This window comes from Lotus japonicus, chromosome 6, assembly GCF_012489685.1.
Source record: "Lotus japonicus ecotype B-129 chromosome 6, LjGifu_v1.2".
Classification (NCBI taxonomy): domain Eukaryota; kingdom Viridiplantae; phylum Streptophyta; class Magnoliopsida; order Fabales; family Fabaceae; genus Lotus; species Lotus japonicus.
Window position 1 is genome coordinate 30,026,973 of NC_080046.1, and position 24,376 is coordinate 30,051,348.

At 44.8% G+C, this 24,376-nt stretch overlaps 1 protein-coding gene across 1 annotated transcript; it reads left to right on the forward strand.

Moving 5' to 3' along the window:
• Positions 1 to 1,441: 1,441 nt before the first annotated feature.
• On the forward strand, positions 1,442 to 2,872 carry LOC130725187 (uncharacterized). The gene has a single exon (XM_057576437.1). The coding sequence runs from the start codon at positions 1,442 to 1,444 to the stop codon at positions 2,870 to 2,872; it is 1,431 nt and encodes a 476-aa protein (XP_057432420.1).
• Positions 2,873 to 24,376: the final 21,504 nt, after the last annotated feature.

A 24,376-nucleotide genomic window follows, 5' to 3' on the forward strand; every position in this document is an offset into this window, starting at 1 on the left:
TTCCGATTTTAATACGAAAAAAACGGAAATTAAAAAACCGTTATGTATTTTAGCATATGTGGCACATTTTCAACCGTTCATTGCATATAAAAAACAAATTGGAATTTTAAATTCCGTTTTGAAAACGGAAATTAAATTTCCGTATTGAATACATGGGGTGCCAAACCTAATAGGTGGGGTGCCAAACCCAAATCCCCAATTTTCGTACTTTCTTCCTGTGGATATTCTAAATGTTCATGTGTCTTTGTGTGACTTTTTTCTCAAGCATAACTATATCTATGACTTTCATGAGAATTTGAGATTCTACATCAAGGAAACCATCACATCCACGACCTCACATCACAATGATTTATTTTGACAAGTTTTTTGCATGTAGAATTGGAGAGACCATCATTTACAGGTTTGGAGTTAGAAAGGTTAGTAATGAGCAGAATAATTCATTAATTGCACCTTTTCTTCGAAAAGCACTATGGAGTTGTAGAAGTAATAAGGGTGGACTGGGCGAGACCCTAGTGTCCCTCGCCCAGGAGACTCAACCTTAGGCGTGGGACACATCAGGACCTTGGGCCTCCCTTTCTGAGGCCTAACTGGCCCATTTAGATAGATTAAGGGCGCCAAAGCCCAACTCCACCTTTATAAATAGGAGGGGAATACCAATTGTAAGGGACTTTTTAGCTCATTTGAGAAATAATAGCATTGAAATTCAGTTACATGTTCTCTCTCTAAGCGGTTAGAGTTTCTCTCTCTAAGCATTCATATCACTTTCCTCACCCTTTGGGTACTACCTTCCCATTCTATGTTTTAGCACGGAACATTGGCGCCGTCTGTGGGAACCTGTAGATTTCTATTCCTGGACTACGTGGATCACGATTCAGTGGAGTGAAGCTTGTTCTTCTAAGCAATTGTTCTCGAGTTTTTCGGAGATGGTGATCCAGAAGAAGATTCCTTGATTTTCTGCACAGTTTCTTCAGTTTCCGAGTTTTTCCGTAGACATTCTCCAATTCCGATGGAAACACGTCGCAGACGACGTGATGAAGATCCTGAGCATCGGCATGTTTCGCCTTCGCGCCGCGTCAGAGGCAGGCCACGACGTGCGCAGGTTCAACACGAGGAGACGGATCAAGTGACTCCTCCTGCTCCGCCTCCACCTCCTCCTTCTCTGACGCCTCCGCTGCCCTCACCGCCATCCTCGCCAGAGCGGCAGAGGTCACCCGCAGCTTCAGGAGGAGAGACTCAGGCGCCTCAGGCACCGATCTCCAGCCAAGATTGGAGACGTCTGATTAGTAGTATTAACGATATACAACAACGAAACGAGAATCTCCAAGAGCAGCTAGAGTAGTATCGTTTTGAGCAGCAAGATGAGGGAGAGCGCGAAGCAGAGGCTGTGGCTGAGTTCGAACTGTTTTCAGCGGCGGTGAGAGAAGTTGTCATTCCAGACAATATGAAGAATATAGTTCTGGAGACCTACAGTGGAAAGGCTGATCCCAAGGTGCACCTGCTGTATTTCAATACAAAGATGGTGATCAGCGCCGCTTCTGATGCGGTCAAGTGTAGGATGTTTCCAGCCACATTCAAAGGCACAACAATGGCGTGGTTCACGACTCTACCACGAGGATCCATCACGAACTTTCGTGACTTCTCGTCCAAATTCCTTGTCCAGTTCTCGGCAAGCAAAACTATGCAGGTGACGATTGAAGATTTGTACAACGTGCGTCAATCTGAGGGTGAGACTTTGAAACAGTACGTGAAGCGGTTCAGCGCTGCATCAGTAAAGATAGAGGAATTCGAGCCAAATGCTTGTGCCCGCGCCTTCAAAAACGGATTGCAGCCAGGGAAGCTAAATAGTAAATTGAGTCGAAAGCTAGTCAGGTCAATGGCGGGGGTGCGAGCCCGGGCGAACACGTACATACTTGACGAGGAGGATGACGCTTTTAAGCGGAGACGCGCAAAGGTAGAGAAGGATGGCGACCAGAGGGATGTGTCACCAGAAGATAAGCCGAGCAAGGAGAAAGTAAAGGGAAGCAGAAGACGTGACAGGAAGGTTCGAACAGGGGAAAGGGCACCGAGGGAATCTTTGTATCCCAAAAAGGAATATTTTGAGCGGCGCCGGCCCTGGCATCAGGCTGACTCCCGTCACCGAGAGGAGGTAGGGAAAAGTTTGAACGCCCACCTAACAGAGCTGCTGCGTGAAGTTAAGGCGACGCACGCAGTTGAAGAGGGCGAAAGAGGGACTGACTCGCCTCGGGCAACGACAGACAAGAACAAGTGCTGTGAATACCACCGTTCAGCAGGACATGACACGGGGGACTGCTTTACTCTGAAGAATGAAATCGAGAGGCTCATCCGAGCGGGGCGGTCGCAGCTGAATGAACGTGGCGATCGCTGGAACAGAGAGCGACAGCAGGGGAACAAGTACAGGGGGTCTCGCCAGCAAGACGATCGTCGGCGGGAAGATCGTCGCCACACGCCAAATGCTGACAAAAAGGAGATGCTAGCCGCACAGAAGAAAGGAGCGGAGGAAACCTTTAATAAGGATCTTGAGCCACCAGTTGGCACGATAAATAGAATTGTAGGTGGCTTCGGCGGGGGTGGTGTAACAGCTTCAGCGAGGAGAAGACACGCTAGGGTGGTGACGTCGGTGCAACAATACGAGACTCCTTTTGGGTTCCAGCATCCTGACATAGTAATTTCAACGGCAGACTTTGAGGGGGTTAAAACGCACAAGGATGATCCTATAGTCGTCATGATTAGGATCAACAGTTTCAATGTCCGCCGAGTCCTTCTGGACCAAGGAAGCTCTGCTGATATCATCTATGGAGATGCATTCGATCAGCTGGGATTAACGGATAAAGATTTAATGCCTTATACATGAACTCTGGTGGGGTTTTCAGGCGAGCAAGTTTGGGTGCGGGGATATATAGATTTGGACACAATCTTTGGGATCGATGAGAATGCCAAGCTCCTTCGTGTGAGATACCTTGTGATACAGGTCGTAGCTTCATACAACGTCATTATAGGAAGGAACACACTTAACCACCTTTGTGCGGTAATCTCCACGGCTCATCTGGCGATTAAGTATCCGCTGATGTGCGGAAGAGTGGGAAAGATTGCAGTCGACCAAAGGCGAGCCAGAGAATGTTACAACAATTGCCTCAACATGTACGGCAAAAAAGGAGCTGACGAGGGACATCGGTGTCATGAAATAGAAATTCTGGAAGGAAACTAGAACAAGAGCGGTAAACAGGAGCGTAGGATGGGAGAGAATGCCGGTGAAAAGGTAAAAAGACAACAGAATAATCAAAGGTAGGTGAAAGAGGTTGAAGAAACAAGAAGAAAGGGACCGTCCACAGACATTATGGCAGAGGAGCGCTGGGCAGGGATAGTTTACGATCTAGAAAGGTACAAATTCAGTAGAGGAGTGTTGGCAATTGGGCCCAGGCTCACGTCCGAACAGGAACGACGTTTGGAAAAGTTGGTAGAGGAAAATTTTGACCTCTTCAGCTGGAGCCCGAAAGATATGGAACTTTGGGAACTTCCGCAGTTCAGGACACTAGCTCTGATGAGCAAGGGACCGAGCGTGCGGAAGGTAAAAGGGGTGGTGAGCCCAGGGGCAGACTTAAGAATTCTCCAACGCCAAGAAGGCGAGGAGGAAAGAACAGAGCTGTTTGGACAGGATTGGGATAAGCAAAAGGTAGGGCGAAGAGGCCTGACCTACCGCATCAAGGATAAGGGTAAGGCCAAGGCAAGGCAACGGAAGTCGGTAAGGGGAGAGGTCTTCAAGGGCAGGAAAGACAAGTGGAGCGTGCAAGAGAGCGAATTGGCAACCCGCTGGCAGGAACGCCAAATCCGCGGCGGCATGGAGTGGGTGGCGAGCACGTCATGAACAAAGGACGAGGCTCTGGGCACGATACTTTGACCTGGAAGTTTTTTGACAAGGGCGAGAGCGCGGCAGAAGGATCAGATCAAAACAAGTAGGATAAAAAATAAAGATGCACTCTTTTTCTCCGACACGAGAGTTTTTTAACGAGGCATCCCTCGATGTAGAAAGAAAACTTTTATTCAGATGAAATGCAAAAGGATATTCACTAGCAATACTCCTAACTCAAATTACAAAGATACGTTCGCCCGGTGGGAAAAATTCCCCGAAGGTGGCAATCCCAACACGACCTTGATGTCTGGGGATTGCTCCGGGAAAGTCCGACGCGAACCGATGCTACCCAGATAGCAACTCAATTAACACGTCACATTTGCTCGGTGGGAAAAATTCCCCGAAGGTGGCCATCCCAACACGACCTTGATGTCTGGGGATTGCTCCGAGAAAGTCCGGCGCGAAGCGCTGACCTCTCGTTGGCGATGTGTGCGGGAAAGCGACTCATCCCAAAAATGGGGTGGGTCCCCTATCCCCTTAGTCTCCCCGAAATCTGGGAATACGAGGCCTCCCCGAAATATGGGTGAGAACATAAACTAGGCATAAGTCTGGGTAAACCCATATGGCCATTGGGCCCCCAGCAGTGTAAGCCCTTGGCGGGATAAAACCGTCAAGGCCACACCTGCTCTTACGGGAAATATTGGTGTGAATAAAAGCCTCAAAATGAGAAAAAGATCTAGTTTCTTCGGCACACCTTCAAAATCGCTACACGAGCGCAAAATTCCTAAAACGCGGCCTAAATGGCGACAGGCGAATGCAAGGCGAAAACTCCTAAAACGTGGCCTAAATGGCGACGGGCAAACGCGAGACGAAATCAAACTAAGGAAAAATATAAGAACATTAATCGATTACAGAAGATGATAAAGAGAGTCAGAGCAAAAAAAAAAAAAGAAACAACATAGCTATTTTTACATTGACGTTTTTTCCCTCTCAATTTCAGTAGCGGCGAAGCGCTTGGCAGAGAAACCCGGAGGATCGTCAAGGCCAACAAGCCCATGCGAGGTAATCTTCTTGAAAGCTCCCATTCCATCAAGGTTAATTCCTTGGTAGAGATGTTGAACCTAAGCCTTGGCGAGAAAGAAGCTGCGATCACGTTCTTCCACGACCTCGGCAGCAACGCCAACCACCAACCTGGCTTGAGAGGTTTTGATTTTGGAGTCCATATCCGCGAGGGCCTGGTTTTCTACCTCAAGTTGCAACCTCACATCAGTTAGGGCCTCGTTCGTCGCTCCCAACTCGCTGAGAAGGGATGCGATCTCCTTGTCTTGGACGATGCAAGCGGCCCTGCCGGCGTTGATTGTCTCTGTTTTTGCCTTCACCTCTTGCTGGAGTTCGTACCAATCCAACTCCAATTCATTCTTCCTTTCCTTGCAAGCAGCCAGGTCCTCCTCGTGGTAGTTCATATCAATGCCTAAGGGGTCAGTTTCCTCGTTTGAGCTACCACCTGGGTCAGCAACTTGTCCCACTCATTGTGAGCCTCCTGCGTGGCCGCGCAGTAACCTTCAGCCTCTTGTTGAAGTTTCTCCACTTCTGCGGAAGAAGCTGAGTCTTGGGATAGTTGGGCGAAGAGACACCCCGCTCGCAAGAGGTGGTTGAGGGCTTCCTGCGCTGTGATGTCAAGATCAGGAATCTCATCCGCTCTCATACTACCGAGAAAGGCGTTGGACAACATGAAGTCGATGGTGGAAGGCTGTTGGCTTGGTGAAGATCCCGTTTGATCGCCAGTAGTAGCATGGTTGATTTCAGGACTGGGGTGGCAAGAGACTGACGACGCTTGGGGGTTTGCACCTTCGTCCTGAGGGCTCATCGATCGGGCGAAAGATACTCCAGCTGGGTCCGCCCCGACTTGACCAGAGGAAGGAATTGTTTTGGGAGAATTTTCAGGAGTTTGTTGACCAGCGGGAACTCCCTCCGGACAAGGTGAGGACCTTGCACCGCCCAAGGGGTTCGAGATCTCTTCGCCCGCCAGGTGTGGGGCAGATGCTTCACCAGCTGGAGGTTTCTTACCCTTCTTTTTCTTCTTTTTCAACTTCTGAGGCGAGGAAGTCTCGACCCCAGATTTTCCATCTGGATCAGGGTTAACTTTTTTAGATTTCCGGGACCTCTTTGGGCGGGAAGGCGGAACGGCATCATCATTGGATCTAGGAACCAGATCGTCAGTTGCGGGCAATGGGGCGACACCTGGTGTAGCCTCATCAGACCCAGCGGCACCTGGAGCAGGGTCAGTTGTAGAAGATCTTTTGACCTTCTTCGACGGGAGAACGGCAACCTCGGCGTCAGAATCGGCGACGACGCGTTTCCTCTTGCTCACCTGGGTATTGAAAACAGGAGGAAACTCGAGCGAATTGGCGGTTAGGGCGCGCTGTAGCGCGGTCACAGTAAAGTCAATTCCTTCTAGTAGGGTGTGGAATGTGTTTTCACGAGCGGCTTCGAGCAACTGGGAGCATTCAAGGATGGGGAACCCGGCGAGGAAGCCGAGGATGGCTTTATCTTCATCATTCAATGACGCATCGGGTGGCGGAGGAACGTCGCGGGGATCCTCGGTCCAGTAAAAAGGGAACGAAGCAGTCTCGTCCCGACGTGTGAAAGCTTTAGGATAGGAGGGGTGCACGATTATGCGAAAATATCGGCGCCCGAGCCCCATCTTGATATTGCTCTTATAAGGTTGGAGACGCTACCGACCCGTTCGGGACTTCAGAGAGACCCACCCGGGGGTCTCGGCTTTCAAGGATCTTGGCTCCCCGCCGTAGAAGTAGAAGAAATGGGAGGTTTTGGCTTCAAGTTTGACGGCATCACATAGAATCTCGTAGCATCGGATGAAAGCCCAGGCGTTCAAATGAAGTTGGCTTGGGGCTACATTGATCTCCCTCAAAACCTTGCAAAGAAAGGGGGAGAAGGGTAGTTTGATCCCTAGGTCAAGAAAGAAGTACTCGTAAACATAAAAGAAGTGGGCTCTTCCGCGCCTTGTTCGAGTGTGCGACACTTCCAGGGGCGACGGATGCTCAAGCCCCGGCTGGTGATAAGGACATCTTCGAGGGACTTTTCATGGCATAACCCTCCGACCCGGCGGGCTAACTCGGCGATGGATTTGTCGGTGGAATACTCAGAGGGTTGGCAGATGGCTTTCAGAGTGAGTTCCCGGGTAGCAGACGGAGGGAAGGTGGAAAGGACTTGGTGCCATAAGGCATTCTTCTCATTTTCATTAAGGGGAATTCCCCCGGCAGGAGGAGGAATAGCCGGGGCGCGGGATGTTTGAGCGGGGCTCCGGAGTCGAGAGGATCCTTTCGTGCGGCGTTGAGGAGTCATCTTTTACAAAGAGGAACTGAGACGGAAAAGGGAGAAGATGCTGGGGTAACAGTTTGGGTAACTTTGCAAGGTTGTTGAGGGTTTCAAAAGTGGCAAGTGAGAGAAAGAAGTTGAATTTAAAAGTTAGGAAAAGAAACGGTTGGGAAATCGTGCCCCATCATGACAAAGGTGGAATGATTGCCCATGAGACGTGGCATGGATTTTGGAAAAACGGGGGTGCCGCATTAAATAAAAGTTGCAACGGTTACTGCCGATTGATTGAAATTCAGATTGTCAAGGTTGTGACGTGACTGGAAAGGACATCTCAAAGGTAGCGGTTGAGATTTTGTGGATTCACTGACCCTGGCGTCACTTGAAGGCACGACGCGTGGGATGGACACAACACGTGCCAAAATGTCATGATTCAGGGCACGTGCATAACTATGCTGAGGCGGGCGAGCTAAATGCTATCGCCACGAGCCTGCCTATGGACTTAGTTCGCCCGGAAGAAGAGGAAGCAGCTGGAAGTCCAAAGTGTTGATTATAAAAGCTTTGTTTATTAGGTCATGTTGGCCATTGTTCTTCATTTCTGAATCTTAAGTTCTAAATTTCAGCTAGCTTTCTTAGGTCTGTCGCCTTAATTTTTACTTAAAGACACACTTAGCTCTCATGCTTCGAGCTCGGTGTCTTGTGGACTGGGCGAGACCCAAGGGTCCTTCGCCCAGGAGACTCAACCTTAGGCGTGGGACGCATCAGGACCTTGGGCCTCCTTCCCTAGGCCCACTTGGCCCATTTAGATAGATTAAGGGCGCCAAAGCCCAACTCCACCTCTATAAATAGGAGGGAAATACCAATTGTAAGAGACTTTTTAGCTCATTTGAGAAATAATAACATTGAAATTCAGTTACATGTTCTCTCTCTAAACGGTTAGAGTTTCTCTCTCTAAGCATTCATATCACGTTCCTCACCCTTTGGGTACTACCTTCCCATTCTATGTTCTAGCACGGAACAAAGAGTTTGGGTCTAGATTTTTTTTATACGCAATAAAATATATTGAAGAGAAGTACAAGAGGTACTTCAATCCCAATACAAAGAAAAAGACAAGGAAAATATAGTAGTATTACAAACAAGAAGAAAACCCTTGAAGGATGGACTAAAGGTAAATACCTTATTAAAACCTTACTATGAAAAACTCCATTGGGAAAAACCCAATAAAGGAAAAAGAGTACATAAATCCTAAAGCCTGGACAAAACTGCCACACATGACCAAGATCACGATCCCACCACTGATACCAAAAAGACCAGCAACAAAATCTCAAAAGCAAGGAAGATATCAAAGTCCCTACATATCTGTTCTGTACTAGGGAAAGCTTACGTAAGATAATGGCAGAAAGTAAACCCTAGCAGAGCACTCAAAATAGCAAGAATATCATAAAAGGAATATTCTCATTAATGCTGAAAAAGTTAAGTTGTACAAGCTGATGACCTTACCTTTTATAGAGAGTGAAGTCATGACATGGACTTTTCCTAAATTTGGGCCTGACAATCAGGGCCCAAATCCCTGTACATATAAGACAAATCCAAAGGAATCTTCCAACTGGCTTGTGGGTCCATCATCTAAGGAAGGGCAAAGAAGCTCGTTGTGTCGTACTTCCCGCCATGGCTGTCTTCAATCGTTTATTGTTCATTTTGGGCGGGCATAATCTTCTTTATGTCCCGCCCAGTCCACATGCCCCTAAGACATGAGACTCGAGTAACGAGTTGAAATGTCTTTATCATGTTACTTAGTAGTCCGCCTCTATTGTTTATTCGTTCATCGCCATTTCAGTGTTCATTGATACGACGCCACCTTCATGCTTTGCCACCTTTGTTGCCGTTTTGTAGATAGGTCGCCATTTGTCATAACCGTCAATCACGTCTTTTCAACTGACGCACGTAATCCTTGTTTTCCGAGATTTCGTCATCATTTGCCATGAATGCGGTTGTGCGTCTCGAGGAGTTACACCTTTTCAGTTCATGCCTTTTCAAATTTCAAATCCCATGTCCTTTCAAGATCTTCCCCCACTCATTCTCTCTCCTCCTTTTCCCTCTATAAAAACCCCTTTTCACTTTTCATTTTTCACTTTCTTGAAACTTTTGTTCTGAAAACTTTTCACCGCAGCTCTCACTTTCTCTTCTTTGAACTCCGGTGAACCTTCCTTACTCCGGCCGTCGTCATTGCGCGGTGCTCCCCCATTGCCGACGTTCTCCTTTCTCAAATCCACAGTTCTTCTCCTGGTTAGTTCTTCCTCTTTCTTGAGACTCTTCGTTTACTTCTTTTTTCTTTGACTCTGTTCATCTTCTTTTTTCTTTTGACTCTGTTCATCTTCTTTTTTCTTTGAGTTTGTTCATCTTCTTTTTTCTTTTTATGAAACTGCCTCGCATGTCGTTGCCAAACGCCAGCTTTTCTTCCCTAGAACTTTCTTCGCCCTCTACGGAGGAGGAAGTTGTTGCTCACACCATAATTGAAATTCACTCCTCGCCTTCTACCCACGACGATTCCGGTCCCGCCGGCTCTGTAGATTCAATTCTCTCCTCTAATGGAGAGTTGTCTTCACCTGAATGGCGCTCAAACGCGCATTTAGTTGAAGATAAGTGTCTCTTGCGTTCTATCTGGAGCAGCGTTGGGAGCATTAATTCGCTTCGAATATCTGCCCAAGGGTTCACGAAGATAAACCCCGCCACCTCCAATAATGAAGACCTTCAGTTGAATGTTCTTCCATGTGGCGAGGATGACTGTGTTCTTTTGCGCAAAGAGCCAGCCGACGAATCGCCTGATTTCTTTTTTGTTTATGGTTATTTCTTCTTAGACTTGAATATCAAACTTCCCTTCTCGCCTTTTATATGTCACGTTCTTTCTTTTCTGAATGTGGCGCCTTGTCAACTCCAACCCAACGCCTGGGGTTTTATCCGCTGCTTTGAAATTCTTTGTGAACACTTGAGTTTCACTCCGACCTACCCCTTGTTTTTCCTTTTCTATAAGTCAGTCACCACTAAACCGACTTCTGTGAAATGGGTTCCCCTTTTGGCCTGTAAGAACATGAGCCGGTTCACCGCCCTTAAAAGCCATTACAAAGTATGGCAGAAAAAATATTTCAAAGTTATGGAGTCGCCCGAAATAAAGAACTTGTTCCGAGATTCTGACAATAACCCCCTCTTCCCTTTTTACTGGACAAAAAACCCTCGCCGAAAAATATCCGTTTCATACGACGCCTTGGATGAATCTGAGCAAGGCATCGTCGATTACCTTCGCACACTACCAGTAATCTCTGGTCATGACTTGATTGAGGCGTCGAAATCCGGCACTTTAAATCAATTTTTTAGTAAGTTTATAATCTTTGCACATAACTTGTTTTTCTTTTTGTTCATGTATCTCGCCTAATGGGTGCTTTCCATGCAGCTACGATGGGAAAAAGCAAGGTTGACGCGAACCCAATCAAGATGAAGGAATACCTCGCCCAGTCTACCGCGGCGGCGAAGAAGAGGGCCGCCGAAGCTGAGCAAAAGAAGAAGAATGACGGTGCTTCGGGTTCTGACAACGTCAGGGACCCAAAGCGCCAAAGGACTTCAGGCACTGCTGGCGGCAAACCTCTTCATCAATCCACACTCGATCCAACCGGTTTAGCTTCTAAAAGTCATCCGGCGGAGAAAAAGAAAGGAAACGACAACGTCCCGCCGCCCCACCAAGACTCAAGCATTATCAACCGCCCATCAACTCCGTTTGGCCAAGCTGGCCCTAGCTCAGCCACTGGTGGCGAGGCTCCTCCCCCTTTGCTGAGCTTATCTGATCCTCACTTCAACGAGTTGGACTTTATGACTCGTACTTTTGACAACAGGATCCATAAGGATGTTTCCGGTCAGGGCCCCCCCAACATTGCTTCTGTGGCAATCCATCACGCCCTTTCTGCCGCCAGCACTGTGGCGGGGATGGCTCAGTGTGTGAAGGAGTTGATTTCAGCCAAGAACCGTTTTGAGAAGAAGGCAGCCGATTACAAGACTGCATATGAGCGAGCTAAGGCTGATGCTGAGACTGCCAACAAAAAGCTGAAATCTGCTGAGGAGAAGTGTGCTAAGTTGACTGATGACTTGGCGGCTTCGGACCTGCTTCTTCAAAAGACCAAGTCTCTGAAAGAAGCCATCAACGACAAACATACTGCTGTTCAGGCCAAGTGTCAAAAGCTGGAAAAGAAGTATGATCGTCTGAATGCTTCTATTTTAGGGCGCGCCTCCCTCCAATTTGCTCAAGGCTTTCTGGCGGCCAAAGAGCAGATAAGTGTGGTTGAGCCAGGCTTTGATCTTTCCCGCATTGGCTATTTGAAGGACATTAAGGATGGCCAAGTGGTTGGCGAGGATGACGTTAGCCTCGATCTCCTTCCTCAATTTGATGATGAAAGTGAGCCTGAAGAAGAAGAAGATGGCGAAAATGGTGATGGCCAGAACCAGGGCGAGGACCAAGGAAAGGGAGACCCTCAAGCTGTTGCAAGCCAGGGAAACAGCGCCCACAACGAGAACGTAGCTTGAATTTATTCTGTTGTTTTTATTTTGTTAAGTTTAAATTTTAGCTTTGGGCCTTGCCCTTTTTGTTCCTTGTTGTTTTAAATCATGTATGGGCTTCGCCCCTTTATCTTTTTTCAATATGACTTGTTTAATTTCAATCGTTGTTACTTTTAAGTTGTTGTTTACTAAATTGTTCTTTTCATTTGGCTTCATATACTTTAGCCAATTTTTCAACGTGGCTTGGTTTCTAGTGGCCACTAGAATTGCCAAGGCTTTTAACATTTGATGGCGATACTTTCTTATTCCGAAAGGTTTCCTCGCGGTATTGTATACCTTGATATGATTTGCACTGCATAAAACTCGTAATATAAATCAAAAGATAAGCAATACTGTTGAAATGATCTTTTCATTACTTTTCATATATGGAAACAATTGTTCCTTCATTCTTACATATACCGCCTCATTAAAAACCTTTCCGAAGAAAGGGAAAAAGAGTGCGGCTTCATTCACCTTTGTTGTTTCTTTTAACTAAAATACTGTTTCAGGTGGGAGGCAATCCATGTGCGTGGAACTTTTTGACCGTTAAGTTGTTCCAATTTATACGCTCCTCCTCCTACGTCGCCTATAATCCTGTAAGGCCCGCCCCAGTTGGGCGACAATTTGTTGTGTTTGTCAGGTATGGTATTTTTTCGGAGCACTAAGACTCCCACCCTCATCTTTCTTGGCACCACTTTTGTTGAAAATTTTCTAGCAACCTTCACCTTTCCCGCCTCATTTCTTATATGCGCCTCCCGTTGTTCTTCAGGCAGCATAACTAGGCTTGCTATCAGATTTTCTCCGTTGTCATTCTCATTAAACCGAGCCACTCGCCAACTTTGGTTTTCTATTTCCACTGGGAGCATGGCGTCAGTCCCATAAGTTAAACGATACGGGGTTTCATTTGTGCTTGACTGTTCAGTGGTGTTATATGCCCAAAGAACGCCTGGTAGTTCCTCCGCCCAAATCCCTTTTGCTTCATCCAGCTTCTTTTTTAAGCCTTTCAAAATAACTTTGTTAGCTGACTCGGCCTGTCCATTGGTTTGTGGGTGTTCTACCGAGGCAAATCTCATTTCAATTCCCATTTCTGCACAAAATTCCCGGGTGACATTACTTGTAAATTGGGTCCCATTGTCCATTACCAAAGCCATGGGAACCCCAAATCTGCACACAATTCTTCGCCACAGGAAATTCCTGACCTTGGCTGCCGTGATAGTCGCCACTGCTTCAGCTTCTATCCATTTGGTGAAGTAATCAACCGCCACGATGATATACTTCATTTGTGCCTTCGCTACTGGGAATGGTCCCAAAATGTCAGTCCCCCACATAGCAAATGGCCAAGGCGCCATCATGGTGGTTAATTCCTCCGGCGGAGCCTTATGCAAGTCAGAAAAGACTTGACATTTTTCACATTTCTTCACATATTCCAGACAGTCCTTCTTCATTGTGGGCCAGTAGAATCCTGCTCTCAAAACCTTTACTGCCAAGGATCGCCCACCAATATGACTGGAGCATACTCCTTCGTGGACTTCCGCCATTATTCCCGGGGCATCCTTGGTGTCAACACACTTCAGCATAGGAGACATAATGCCTCGCCGATATAACTCACCATCTACCAATGTATAGAAACTGACCTCTCTACGTTTTGCTCTTGAGTTCAAATCGTCACCCTGTGGAGGGTTCTGTAGAAAAATCTTGATTGATTCCATCCATGAAGGCTCGCCTTCACTTATTGACTTTACTGCTTTGAACTTCACTTCCACTAAATCAATACTTGGGCGAGGCAGGGTTTCTTGAATGACTGTTTGGTAATTGCCCAATCGCCCTGTACTTGCCAATTTTGCTAGCACATCAGCCCTCTCATTTTGACCCCTCGGGACATGCTCTATTCTAATGTCTTTGATTTCCATCATTAATTTGCGCACCACTTCCAAGTATTTGGAAAGTTGCGGATCCTTTACCTGATACTCGCCCTTCACCTGTTTAACCACCAACTGTGAATCTCCTTTGATGAATAACTTTTGGACTCCTAATTCAATGGCTAGCCTTAAACCGGCGATCAGAGCCTCATATTCAGATTGGTTGTTGCTCGCCTTGAACTCGAATTTTAGAGACTGTTCGATTATCATTTTATCTGGACTTTCAATGGTTATCCCAGCCCCACTTCCAGTGCTGTTTGTAAGACCTGGATTTGCAGAACCAGTTAAGTTCCGACTCACGCGTAGAATCAGTGTAAACGTGACAGGAGTTTGTTGTTTGAGAAAGATCAATGAAGAAGAAAGTTCAGGAATTGCTTGAGGTATGTTGCGTAGTCGCTGTAGGAATTAGTGCGAGTTGTCTGCACACCTGCCTTATGGCGAGCGTGTCCAGAATAGGCTATTTCGCTCTTAAAGCAACGTTTTGAGTGAGATTTCGAACTCTCGGAAAATTTAAAGATTCTCTTTATTTTTCCATCGACCAGCGTTTCATTTCGGAACTCTGGACTGTACGCACGATAGGTTTCACTTTTCGGATGTCCGCCGACGCTAATTTCTTTGCTTCGAAACCCTATTTTCGAGCAATGGATGAAGACTTTTTCTATTCGGGACTTCTAACGAAGATTCCGTCCGCGTTGCCAGATTTGTTTCGACGTTTCCAATCTTTCTTCAGAAGGAAGTTTTGTCGTCCGGCGATCACAACAAAAAGTGGTTTTTCAGGACAGATTTAACTTACACCGCTTTTGAGATTTTCGATATCGTTTTTCCCATATCATAGATATTTGTTTTGAGTTCTGGATTTCTGACGCCAGAATCTCTCTTAAAATTCCTCGGTGAACGTGCTGCAAAAATCGGAATCGCGAAATTTTCATTTTCCCGCGATTTTGCCCGCCTATAAATAGCGCGAAAAAGCAAAAATCCTCTCATCTTCACCATTGGAGGCCCAAATTCGTGGAGAGCAAGGGGGGAGGAGATTTTCGCGAAAACTTGACCAATCTTCGTGCAGTTCGTCCCTACTTCTAGGTATCAAGGTAACTAACACGATTCCTACCTCTGATTGTTGTTTCTATTGCGTTTCTGAAGTCGTTTCTGTGCTCTAAGTTTTGAGCTTTTCTAAAATTGTCCGATTTCTCTGATTTCTCGCTTGGGTTATGTTCCTTATGTTCCCCTGAGTCTAAAACCTCTGTCAGTAAACTCTGATTGCGATTCAGTTGTCCAGGATCTGAAAAATTGACTCAAAACTCTTTTTGTCTCACATTTCGAAACTTTATTGTCGTAAAGCTATAATCTGACTTCGTGCCTTTAGGATTTGTTGTCACGGATGTCATGAGGATCGTTGCTGTCAAATCTGTTTTCAGAACTGATAACTTTGAAGTTTTGAGCCTTTATTTTGGACCAAAATGCCCCTGCGTAGTCGTATTTCGACCCGATTGTCCGAAAATTGTTCTGACAGTTTCTTCGCCTTAGTTTTACCCTAAAAATACCTTGTAAATTGATTTGATCGAAGAAAAAGAGCCGAAGCCCTTTTTCCTTTGAGGCCGTGGACTATTTCCTTTAGGGGGAGTTTTTCGGTTTCGAAAACTTGTCTTTTCGTACCTGATTGTCCTATTCTGAAGCTTTAATGCTTTGTCTATCGTTTATGTATTGTTTTGCGATCGAACTAATCGATTTTGTTTGGATTCTGCTTTGTTTTTCTCCGAGGTTCAGTTGAGGGAACTTTGGAAGACTCAGAGCAATTGTTTGAGGAGAACTTTGTTTGCGAAGCTGGAACAGCTCGAGGTTAGGGCAACTTGCTATATTTAGCTATGATTGCATGATAGGCGTCGATAAATTCGACTTATGCTTTATCTGATGTTGTTTATGATGATGATTTATTGTTATGATTGTTTTCATAACTTATGATATTGATGATGTGTTGAATTGAGCGTTTTGACGCAACTTCGGAGTGGAGGTTCATTGACCTGGTGATCTTTGACATTTCGGGTTGGATGAACAACCCTAGGCAAGTCCGAATGTGGGGTTTGAGACTTAGCCATTTGTTGGGATTCGTTGGAATTCCTAGACTTTCCCCGGGAAATGTATTTTGGGTGGTTGATTTTTGGAAACTTAGAATGATAGAGCTTTCGAAAAATAAAGACTTGGGAAACTTAGACTTTGAGAAATAAACTCATAATTTGACTAATTTGAATTGAAATCATTTTTATTAACGTTTAAGCATAGGAGAACTGAAGGGGAAAAATATTTACGAAAGGCGGGGGAAAAGTCGACCTTTGTTGTGGGTTTGGAGAGTTATCGGAATTGGGAAAGCCACTAAGGTGAGCTATGGTGATGATTGAAAGTCACCGAGTACGTTAGTACTCTTGGGGAAGTGTTATGGAGCCGTGTTGTATTGACCGACACCTAGTGCTCTTGTTGTTTGGGCTGTGTTGTATTGACCGACACTAGACCCTCGTGTAATCTTGTTGGTGGAGTTGTGTTGTATTGACCGACACTAACTCTTGGGTTGTTTTGAGTTTGGGTCGGAGCAGTTTATTTAGCCATCCAAAGGATGAGCCGGGAAGCTTCACTGAGGCGTGAGACTTCGTGAAAGCATGGAACTTCACTGAAGCGTGAGACTTCGTGAAAGTGAGTAAGCTTCACTGAGGCGTGAGACTTCGTGAAAGCAGAAACTTCACTGAGGCGGGAGACCTCGTGGAGACGGGAACCTTCGCTGAAACGGGAGACTTTGCGGAGGCGTACACCTTTGCTGAAGCGGGAGACTTTGCGGAGGCGTGCAACTTCACTGAAGCGTGAGACTTCGTGAAGGCGCGAAACTTCACTGAAGCGTGAGACTTCGTGAATGTGTGAGATTTCACTGAAGCGTGAGACTTTGTGAAAGCGTAAGACCCCATTGAAGCGTGAGACTTCATGGAAGCGTGAGATTTCATCGTCGTTTACCCTAGGGCAACGACAGGGAACATTGGTTTAGTTGGATACGTGTGTGTTGGGAGGACGATACATTGTTTGACTAACCTTATCACCTAACTTCATATGTTGAGATTATGATGATTTGATGTTGATGAACATCGTTAGGTATTAATGATTGAACTGTGTAGGAGATTCGAGAACATGCTATGTATATACCTTAGAGTAGGCAATACATAACTTATATGTATATATATACAACATATGTATATATCCCCTTTATCACAAGTTGATTGTATATCTATTGTATTCTGTAAGTTGACCCTAGAGCCTTGGCTTTGTTTGTATGTTTGTGTTTGGGCGGTCGGCCTGCTGCCAGGCGTCTGTCAGCCGGTTCATGATGATTCGTTGTGCGGGAAAGACCCGGAGCGGAACGATTATTACTGAAGCTTTCGACGAGGACCCGGACTTCATGCCTGATCGAGGGAGGGTCGATGATAGTAGTGTGGGGTATGGGTGGTTAGAGTCTTTTGGAGTTGGTTGTTACTGTAATAGCTCTGATTCGTTTTGCTTTTGGGATCGGGTAGGTTTCCGACGCATGAATTTTCGTGTGGTTCTCTTACTGAGGGATCACAGTGAGTCAGTTGGACCATAGGGGTCTTTGCTTAGGCCATATTGAGGCCGACTTTCTCCTAGTGGTTTGTAATCATAATTTTCTCACTTACACTTCTGGGTCTGTATATATTTGCCTACGGGCACACTGCTTTGGAGTCACTGTGAGTGTGTGGGACGTGGAAGTGCAGCTGAGGCTGTACATGTTTATATTTGTTGTATATCGGTTAGTTGAGTAGTTGGGTTTTGTCTTTACTTCCTTATCGTTTTGATTTAAAGGAAAGAAAACGAAAAAAAAATTACCTGTTTTCCGCGTAAAGATTATTTTTGGTTACTAAAGTGACACCTGGAAATCGGGGTGTTACATTGTGGTATCAGAGCTTAGTCGAGTCTTTTGGGAGTCTTTGGGGAATAGGTCTTCTGTGCTAGGTTGTGTGACTCTGCAAAGAGTGAAAATTGATTGTCTGCAGAGCGATTTTCGCTCTAATTGCTTGCGTTACTACTCAATCGGATTGAGTGGTTTGTCTAGTGCTACCGTATGGTTAGTACTAATCGGACGTTCGATGGGATATAGGATGGTGGATCTTAACCGGATGGCGGAGGCTACACGTGAGCATCATCAACGACTGATGGCGACAGCAATGTATCAACAAAGAGGAATGAACCGAACAGGAGCTGGGGGACCAATAAGGTCAGGATCTCAAGGCTACAACAGAAGGGAGAGCTACCATCAGTGGGGACCGTATCAGCGTTTCAAGGGAAGAGATCTTATCTCAAGAGTCTACAAACCAACGACTGCTGATACTGGAGGGGAGCCAGTTGGTGACAAAGGTGTGACATGTACTCGTTGTGGAAAGTTTGGGCATTTTGCTAACAAGTGCTCAGTGACTGGATGGAGATGCTTCAAGTGTAACCGAGAGGGGCATCTAGCTGTGAACTGCAAGACACCCCAGGAGGAAACGTCTGATAGTAAGATGAAAGGGAATGATGCTACCGAAGGGACATGAAACAAGACTTCGGGAAGAGCAGTGACGTGTTACAGGTGCAGGGAAGTAGAGCACTATGCTAGTAAGTGCAAGATCAAGGGAAAACTATGCTTTAATTGCAACCAACCGGGACATTTCTCCAGAGATTGTAAGGCACTCAGGGGCGAATCATCAGGGAATGTTGGGAAAGGAAAACAACTTGCTCCAGAGGAAAGGATTCATGCCAAGGAGGGCAAGAGCTGAGGAGTTGAACGAGGAAGAACGTGGGAACGATGTAGGACCTTATTCGAGGTTGCTCGTGATTTAACTATAGAAGTTACACGAGGTTGGGAATAGCACACTAAGTCTAGAAAGTAGCCTTCCACCGATGCGATTATGAGGAAGCTAGTAGCTGAAGAACGAATCTTAGGGAGATTCCGTATGGGTAGTATACGTGTCATGTTGAGGGTGTGTAGTTCCGTAGCGGGATCATTAAAGGATTTAGTATCAGGATATTTGTGACTACTGGAGGATAGGAACTCATTGACTGTTCCAGTGGGTTTTTCTAAATTTCCACCTTCGATGTATTAGGCCTGATCAACCTAATATTGAGGGGGTGATATTCGGAATCACAACTGGTTATGGACTTTGATAGAAAGACGGGTAAGATGAATTTGAATTGATTGAGGATTAGTCGGATTTGGGAGGAAAGTTCGTGTTAAGCATTTGATTGTAAAAGATTAAGATTTGAATCTGTGGAAGTCGATGAGTGTCGTATAGACATTGATTGGTTAGTTCGTGTGATTACTCCAAGTAGAGGTAGACCAAGTCAAGAGATTTAGTGCTGGAAAAGTATTAAGTAGTTTCTCGGAAGTTATGAAGTCATAGGTTATGTGATTGCTGAGGGGAGTTGTTAGAGACTAAATAAGTTGGATTTAATCATGTTTTAGATGATACCTTGATGGTAGCGAGATTGAGAAGAATTAGCTCTGAACTAGATTGTTATAGTCGAGTTCGAGGAATAAGTTTTGCTAAGCGTTTGATTAATATGTGGAGACATTATAGTCTTAAGAGATGAATTTTCGCTTGAAAAGTGTTGAATTAATGATTAAGTTGGAGAAAGAAAGTTTTAGCATAAGTTGAATACTTGAGGTTGTTGATATGGATTCCAAAGAAATATGCTGAGATTACTAAGTGAGATATACTAAGTTGGATTGAAATCTTAGGGTTAAGATTGAATCTTGAGAGCCGAGAATCGCGTACGAGTAGGAGATCTTATGGTTGTAGGTGTGACAATAGGAGTTGAATCTTAGAAGATTGAAGACCTGGAGATGAGTTTCGGGTTAAGACCATTGAGGTATAATATAAGAGTGATCTTGAAGTAAAGGAATTCTGGGTTGTGTAGGGTGTTAAGGTTGGTCATAAGTTGGTGATCGATTGATGTTGATTAGGAGGTTGCGGACATAATGACCATGTGATAAAATTTGAATGATGTTAGCATAATAAGTTATGATTATGGATAGCAGGATCAAGTGGTGAGTGTGGAAGCATGACGACATTTATCAGGTCGTTTGGGTAAGTGAAGGAGTTATAGTTTTTAAGAAACGGATATCCATTTAAGAAGTATTGAAGGATTAAAGGTCATTAGAGGACCAAACTTGGTGAAGGTTTAGGTTTTAAATCTATGAATGTCTGTCTAAGGTGTGTAGGACTCGAAGTTTGTCAGAATTTGATTGAGAGATTAAGAAGTTGAGTGACGAGATGGTGATGGAGTGACAAAAAGGAAAGTGTTAGTATTAAGATGAATACTTGAAGTTGTTATGTTTGGACAAGTTCCTCAGAGTCTAAGAGGGAATGAAACTTTGTTATGGATTTTGATGGTGCACATTACGGGTAACAAGTGAATTTTGCTAAAGTTGAATAAGAATCCTAGGGCTAAGGTTGTCCTAGAGAGCTGAGATTCCTGTACACATAAGAGATTTGGTGGTGTTAGCGGTTACGGTAAGAGTTAAATCTCAGAATGTTGAAGGATCGGATGATAAGATGGCTAGTTAAGTCCCTTGAGGTATAGTTATGATTTAATCTTCTAGAGGATAAGTCTCGATTTGTGCGAAGTGTTAGGAATTTCAGTAAGTGTAAATAGGTTTGAGTGAGGGAAGTTTTGAGGAAGAAGACGATAATAATGGATTGTTAGATATTAAGAAGAGGATTATCTTATAAGTTGTTGATAACTTGATGTTGAAGGGGATAAGATTAGTGAAGGACAAGAAATAAGGACATAAGTCGAGTTTTAATTCGAATAGTGACTAAGTAGAGGTTTGATTACTTGGTGTGTGTAAAGATAGTTACGAAGTTGGAGGTGTTTTAATGGACTATTAGATTCCAACGCAATATTTCGTCTAGGAGTTATCGAACGAACAAGTGGAGTTTTGGACTGTAGATGAAGATCACGAGGACGAGTTGAGTATTTACCTTAAGATGACAGAGAGGCACCGAGTTTAAGAAGAATTTCGGACGACCGAAAGTAAAGAAGTAAGTGGCTAAGATGGTGCGACTGCACGGAATGCCAACCGGTATCATTTCAAGCAGAGGTCCGACGCAAGTAATCGAGTCAGACGACATGAGGTTGAATGATGTTTTGTCTTTTGAGATGTCGATAGTTAGCAGTGGGGATAGAAGAGTGAAACAGTTAAGGGGAAGGCAGATTGCTTAAGTAAAGATTTTGAGGAACAATGACACAGGCACTACTACATGAGAATTGGAGGACGAGATCAAGGAACTGTATTCCGGACTTTTCGCAGAACTCTGAGTTTCGAGGACGAAACTTTCTTTTTGGAGGGGAGTATTGTAAGACCTGGATTTGCAGAACCAGTTAAGTTCCGACTCACGCGTAGAATCAGTGTAAACGTGACAGGAGTTTGTTGTTTGAGAAAAATCAATGAAGAAGAAAGTTCAGGAATTGCTTGAGGTATGTTGCGTAGTCGCTGTAGGAATTAGTGCGAGTTGTCTGCACACCTGCCTTATGGCGAGCGTGTCCAGAATAGGCTATTTCGCTCTTAAAGCAACGTTTTGAGTGAGATTTCGAACTCTCGGAAAATTTAAAGATTCTCTTTATTTTTCCATCGACCAGCGTTTCATTTCGGAACTCTGGACTGTACGCACGATAGGTTTCACTTTTCGGATGTCCGCCGACGCTAATTTCTTTGCTTCGAAACCCTATTTTCGAGCAATGGATGAAGACTTTTTCTATTCGGGACTTCTAACGAAGATTCCGTCCGCGTTGCCAGATTTGTTTCGACGTTTCCAATCTTTCTTCAGAAGGAAGTTTTGTCGTCCGGCGATCACAACAAAAAGTGGTTTTTCAGGACAGATTTAACTTACACCGCTTTTGAGATTTTCGATATCGTTTTTCCCATATCATAGATATTTGTTTTGAGTTCTGGATTTATGACGCCAGAATCTCTCTTAAAATTCCTCGGTGAACGTGCTGCAAAAATCGGAATCGCGAAATTTTCATTTTCCCGCGATTTCGCCCGCCTATAAATAGCGCGAAAAAGCAAAAATCCTCTCATCTTCACCATTGGAGGCCCAAATTCGTGGAGAGCAAGGGGGGAGGAGATTTTCGCGAAAACTTGACCAATCTTCGTGCAGTTCGTCCCTACTTCTAGGTATCAAGGTAACTAACACGATTCCTACCTCTGATTGTTGTTTCTATTGCGTTTCTGAAGTCGTTTCTGTGCTCTAAGTTTTGAGCTTTTCTAAAATTGTCCGATTTCTCTGATTTCTCGCTTGGGTTATGTTCCTTATGTTCCCCTGAGTCTAAAACCTCTGTCAGTAAACTCTGATTGCGATTCAGTTGTCCAGGATCTGAAAAATTGACTCAAAACTCTTTTTGTCTCACATTTCGAAACTTTATTGTCGTAAAGCTATAATCTGACTTCGTGCCTTTAGGATTTGTTGTCACGGATGTCATGAGGATCGTTGCTGTCAAATATGTTTTCAGAACTGATAACTTTGAAGTTTTGAGCCTTTATTTTGGACCAAAATGCCCCTGCGTAGTCGTATTTCGACCCGATTGTCCGAAAATTGTTCTGACAGTTTCTTTGCCTTAGTTTTACCCTAAAACTACCTTGTAAATTGATTTGATCGAAGAAAAAGAGCCGAAGCCCTTTTTCCTTTGAGGCCGTGGACTATTTCCTTTAGGGGGAGTTTTTCGGTTTCGAAAACTTGTCTTTTCGTACCTGATTGTCCTATTCTGAAGCTTTAATGCTTTGTCTATCGTTTATGTATTGTTTTGCGATCGAACTAATCGATTTTGTTTGGATTCTGCTTTGTTTTTCTCCGAGGTTCAGTTGAGGGAACTTTGGAAGACTCAGAGCAATTGTTTGAGGAGAACTTTGTTTGCGAAGCTGGAACAGCTCGAGGTTAGGGCAACTTGCTATATTTAGCTATGATTGCATGATAGGCGTCGATAAATTCGACTTATGCTTTATCTGATGTTGTTTATGATGATGATTTATTGTTATGATTGTTTTCATAACTTATGATATTGATGATGTGTTGAATTGAGCGTTTTGACGCAACTTCGGAGTGGAGGTTCATTGACCTGGTGATCTTTGACATTTCGGGTTGGATGAACAACCCTAGGCAAGTCCGAATGTGGGGTTTGAGACTTAGCCATTTGTTGGGATTCGTTGGAATTCCTAGACTTTCCCCGGGAAATGTATTTTGGGTGGTTGATTTTTGGAAACTTAGAATGATAGAGCTTTCGAAAAATAAAGACTTGGGAAACTTAGACTTTGAGAAATAAACTCATAATTTGACTAATTTGAATTGAAATCATTTTTATTAACGTTTAAGCATAGGAGAACTGAAGGGGAAAAATATTTACGAAAGGCGGGGGAAAAGTCGACCTTTGTTGTGGGTTTGGAGAGTTATCGGAATTGGGAAAGCCACTAAGGTGAGCTATGGTGATGATTGAAAGTCACCGAGTACGTTAGTACTCTTGGGGAAGTGTTATGGAGCCGTGTTGTATTGACCGACACCTAGTGCTCTTGTTGTTTGGGCTGTGTTGTATTGACCGACACTAGACCCTCGTGTAATCTTGTTGGTGGAGTTGTGTTGTATTGACCGACACTAACTCTTGGGTTGTTTTGAGTTTGGGTCGGAGCAGTTTATTTAGCCATCCAAAGGATGAGCCGGGAAGCTTCACTGAGGCGTGAGACTTCGTGAAAGCATGGAACTTCACTGAAGCGTGAGACTTCGTGAAAGTGAGTAAGCTTCACTGAGGCGTGAGACTTCGTGAAAGCAGAAACTTCACTGAGGCGGGAGACCTCGTGGAGACGGGAACCTTCGCTGAAACGGGAGACTTTGCGGAGGCGTACACCTTTGCTGAAGCGGGAGACTTTGCGGAGGCGTGCAACTTCACTGAAGCGTGAGACTTCGTGAAGGCGCGAAACTTCACTGAAGCGTGAGACTTCGTGAATGTGTGAGATTTCACTGAAGCGTGAGACTTTGTGAAAGCGTAAGACCCCATTGAAGCGTGAGACTTCATGGAAGCGTGAGATTTCATCGTCGTTTACCCTAGGGCAACGACAGGGAACATTGGTTTAGTTGGATACGTGTGTGTTGGGAGGACGATACATTGTTTGACTAACCTTATCACCTAACTTCATATGTTGAGATTATGATGATTTGATGTTGATGAACATCGTTAGGTATTAATGATTGAACTGTGTAGGAGATTCGAGAACATGCTATGTATATACCTTAGAGTAGGCAATACATAACTTATATGTATATATATACAACATATGTATATATCCCCTTTATCACAAGTTGATTGTATATCTATTGTATTCTGTAAGTTGACCCTAGAGCCTTGGCTTTGTTTGTATGTTTGTGTTTGGGCGGTCGGCCTGCTGCCAGGCGTCTGTCAGCCGGTTCATGATGATTCGTTGTGCGGGAAAGACCCGGAGCGGAACGATTATTACTGAAGCTTTCGACGAGGACCCGGACTTCATGCCTGATCGAGGGAGGGTCGATGATAGTAGTGTGGGGTATGGGTGGTTAGAGTCTTTTGGAGTTGGTTGTTACTGTAATAGCTCTGATTCGTTTTGCTTTTGGGATCGGGT

What these genes read in the sequence shown, in the direction of transcription:
- LOC130725187 (XM_057576437.1), top strand. Translation starts at nt 1,442, where the DNA reads ATGAAGAATATAGTTCTGGAGACCTACAGTGGAAAGGCTGATCCCAAG.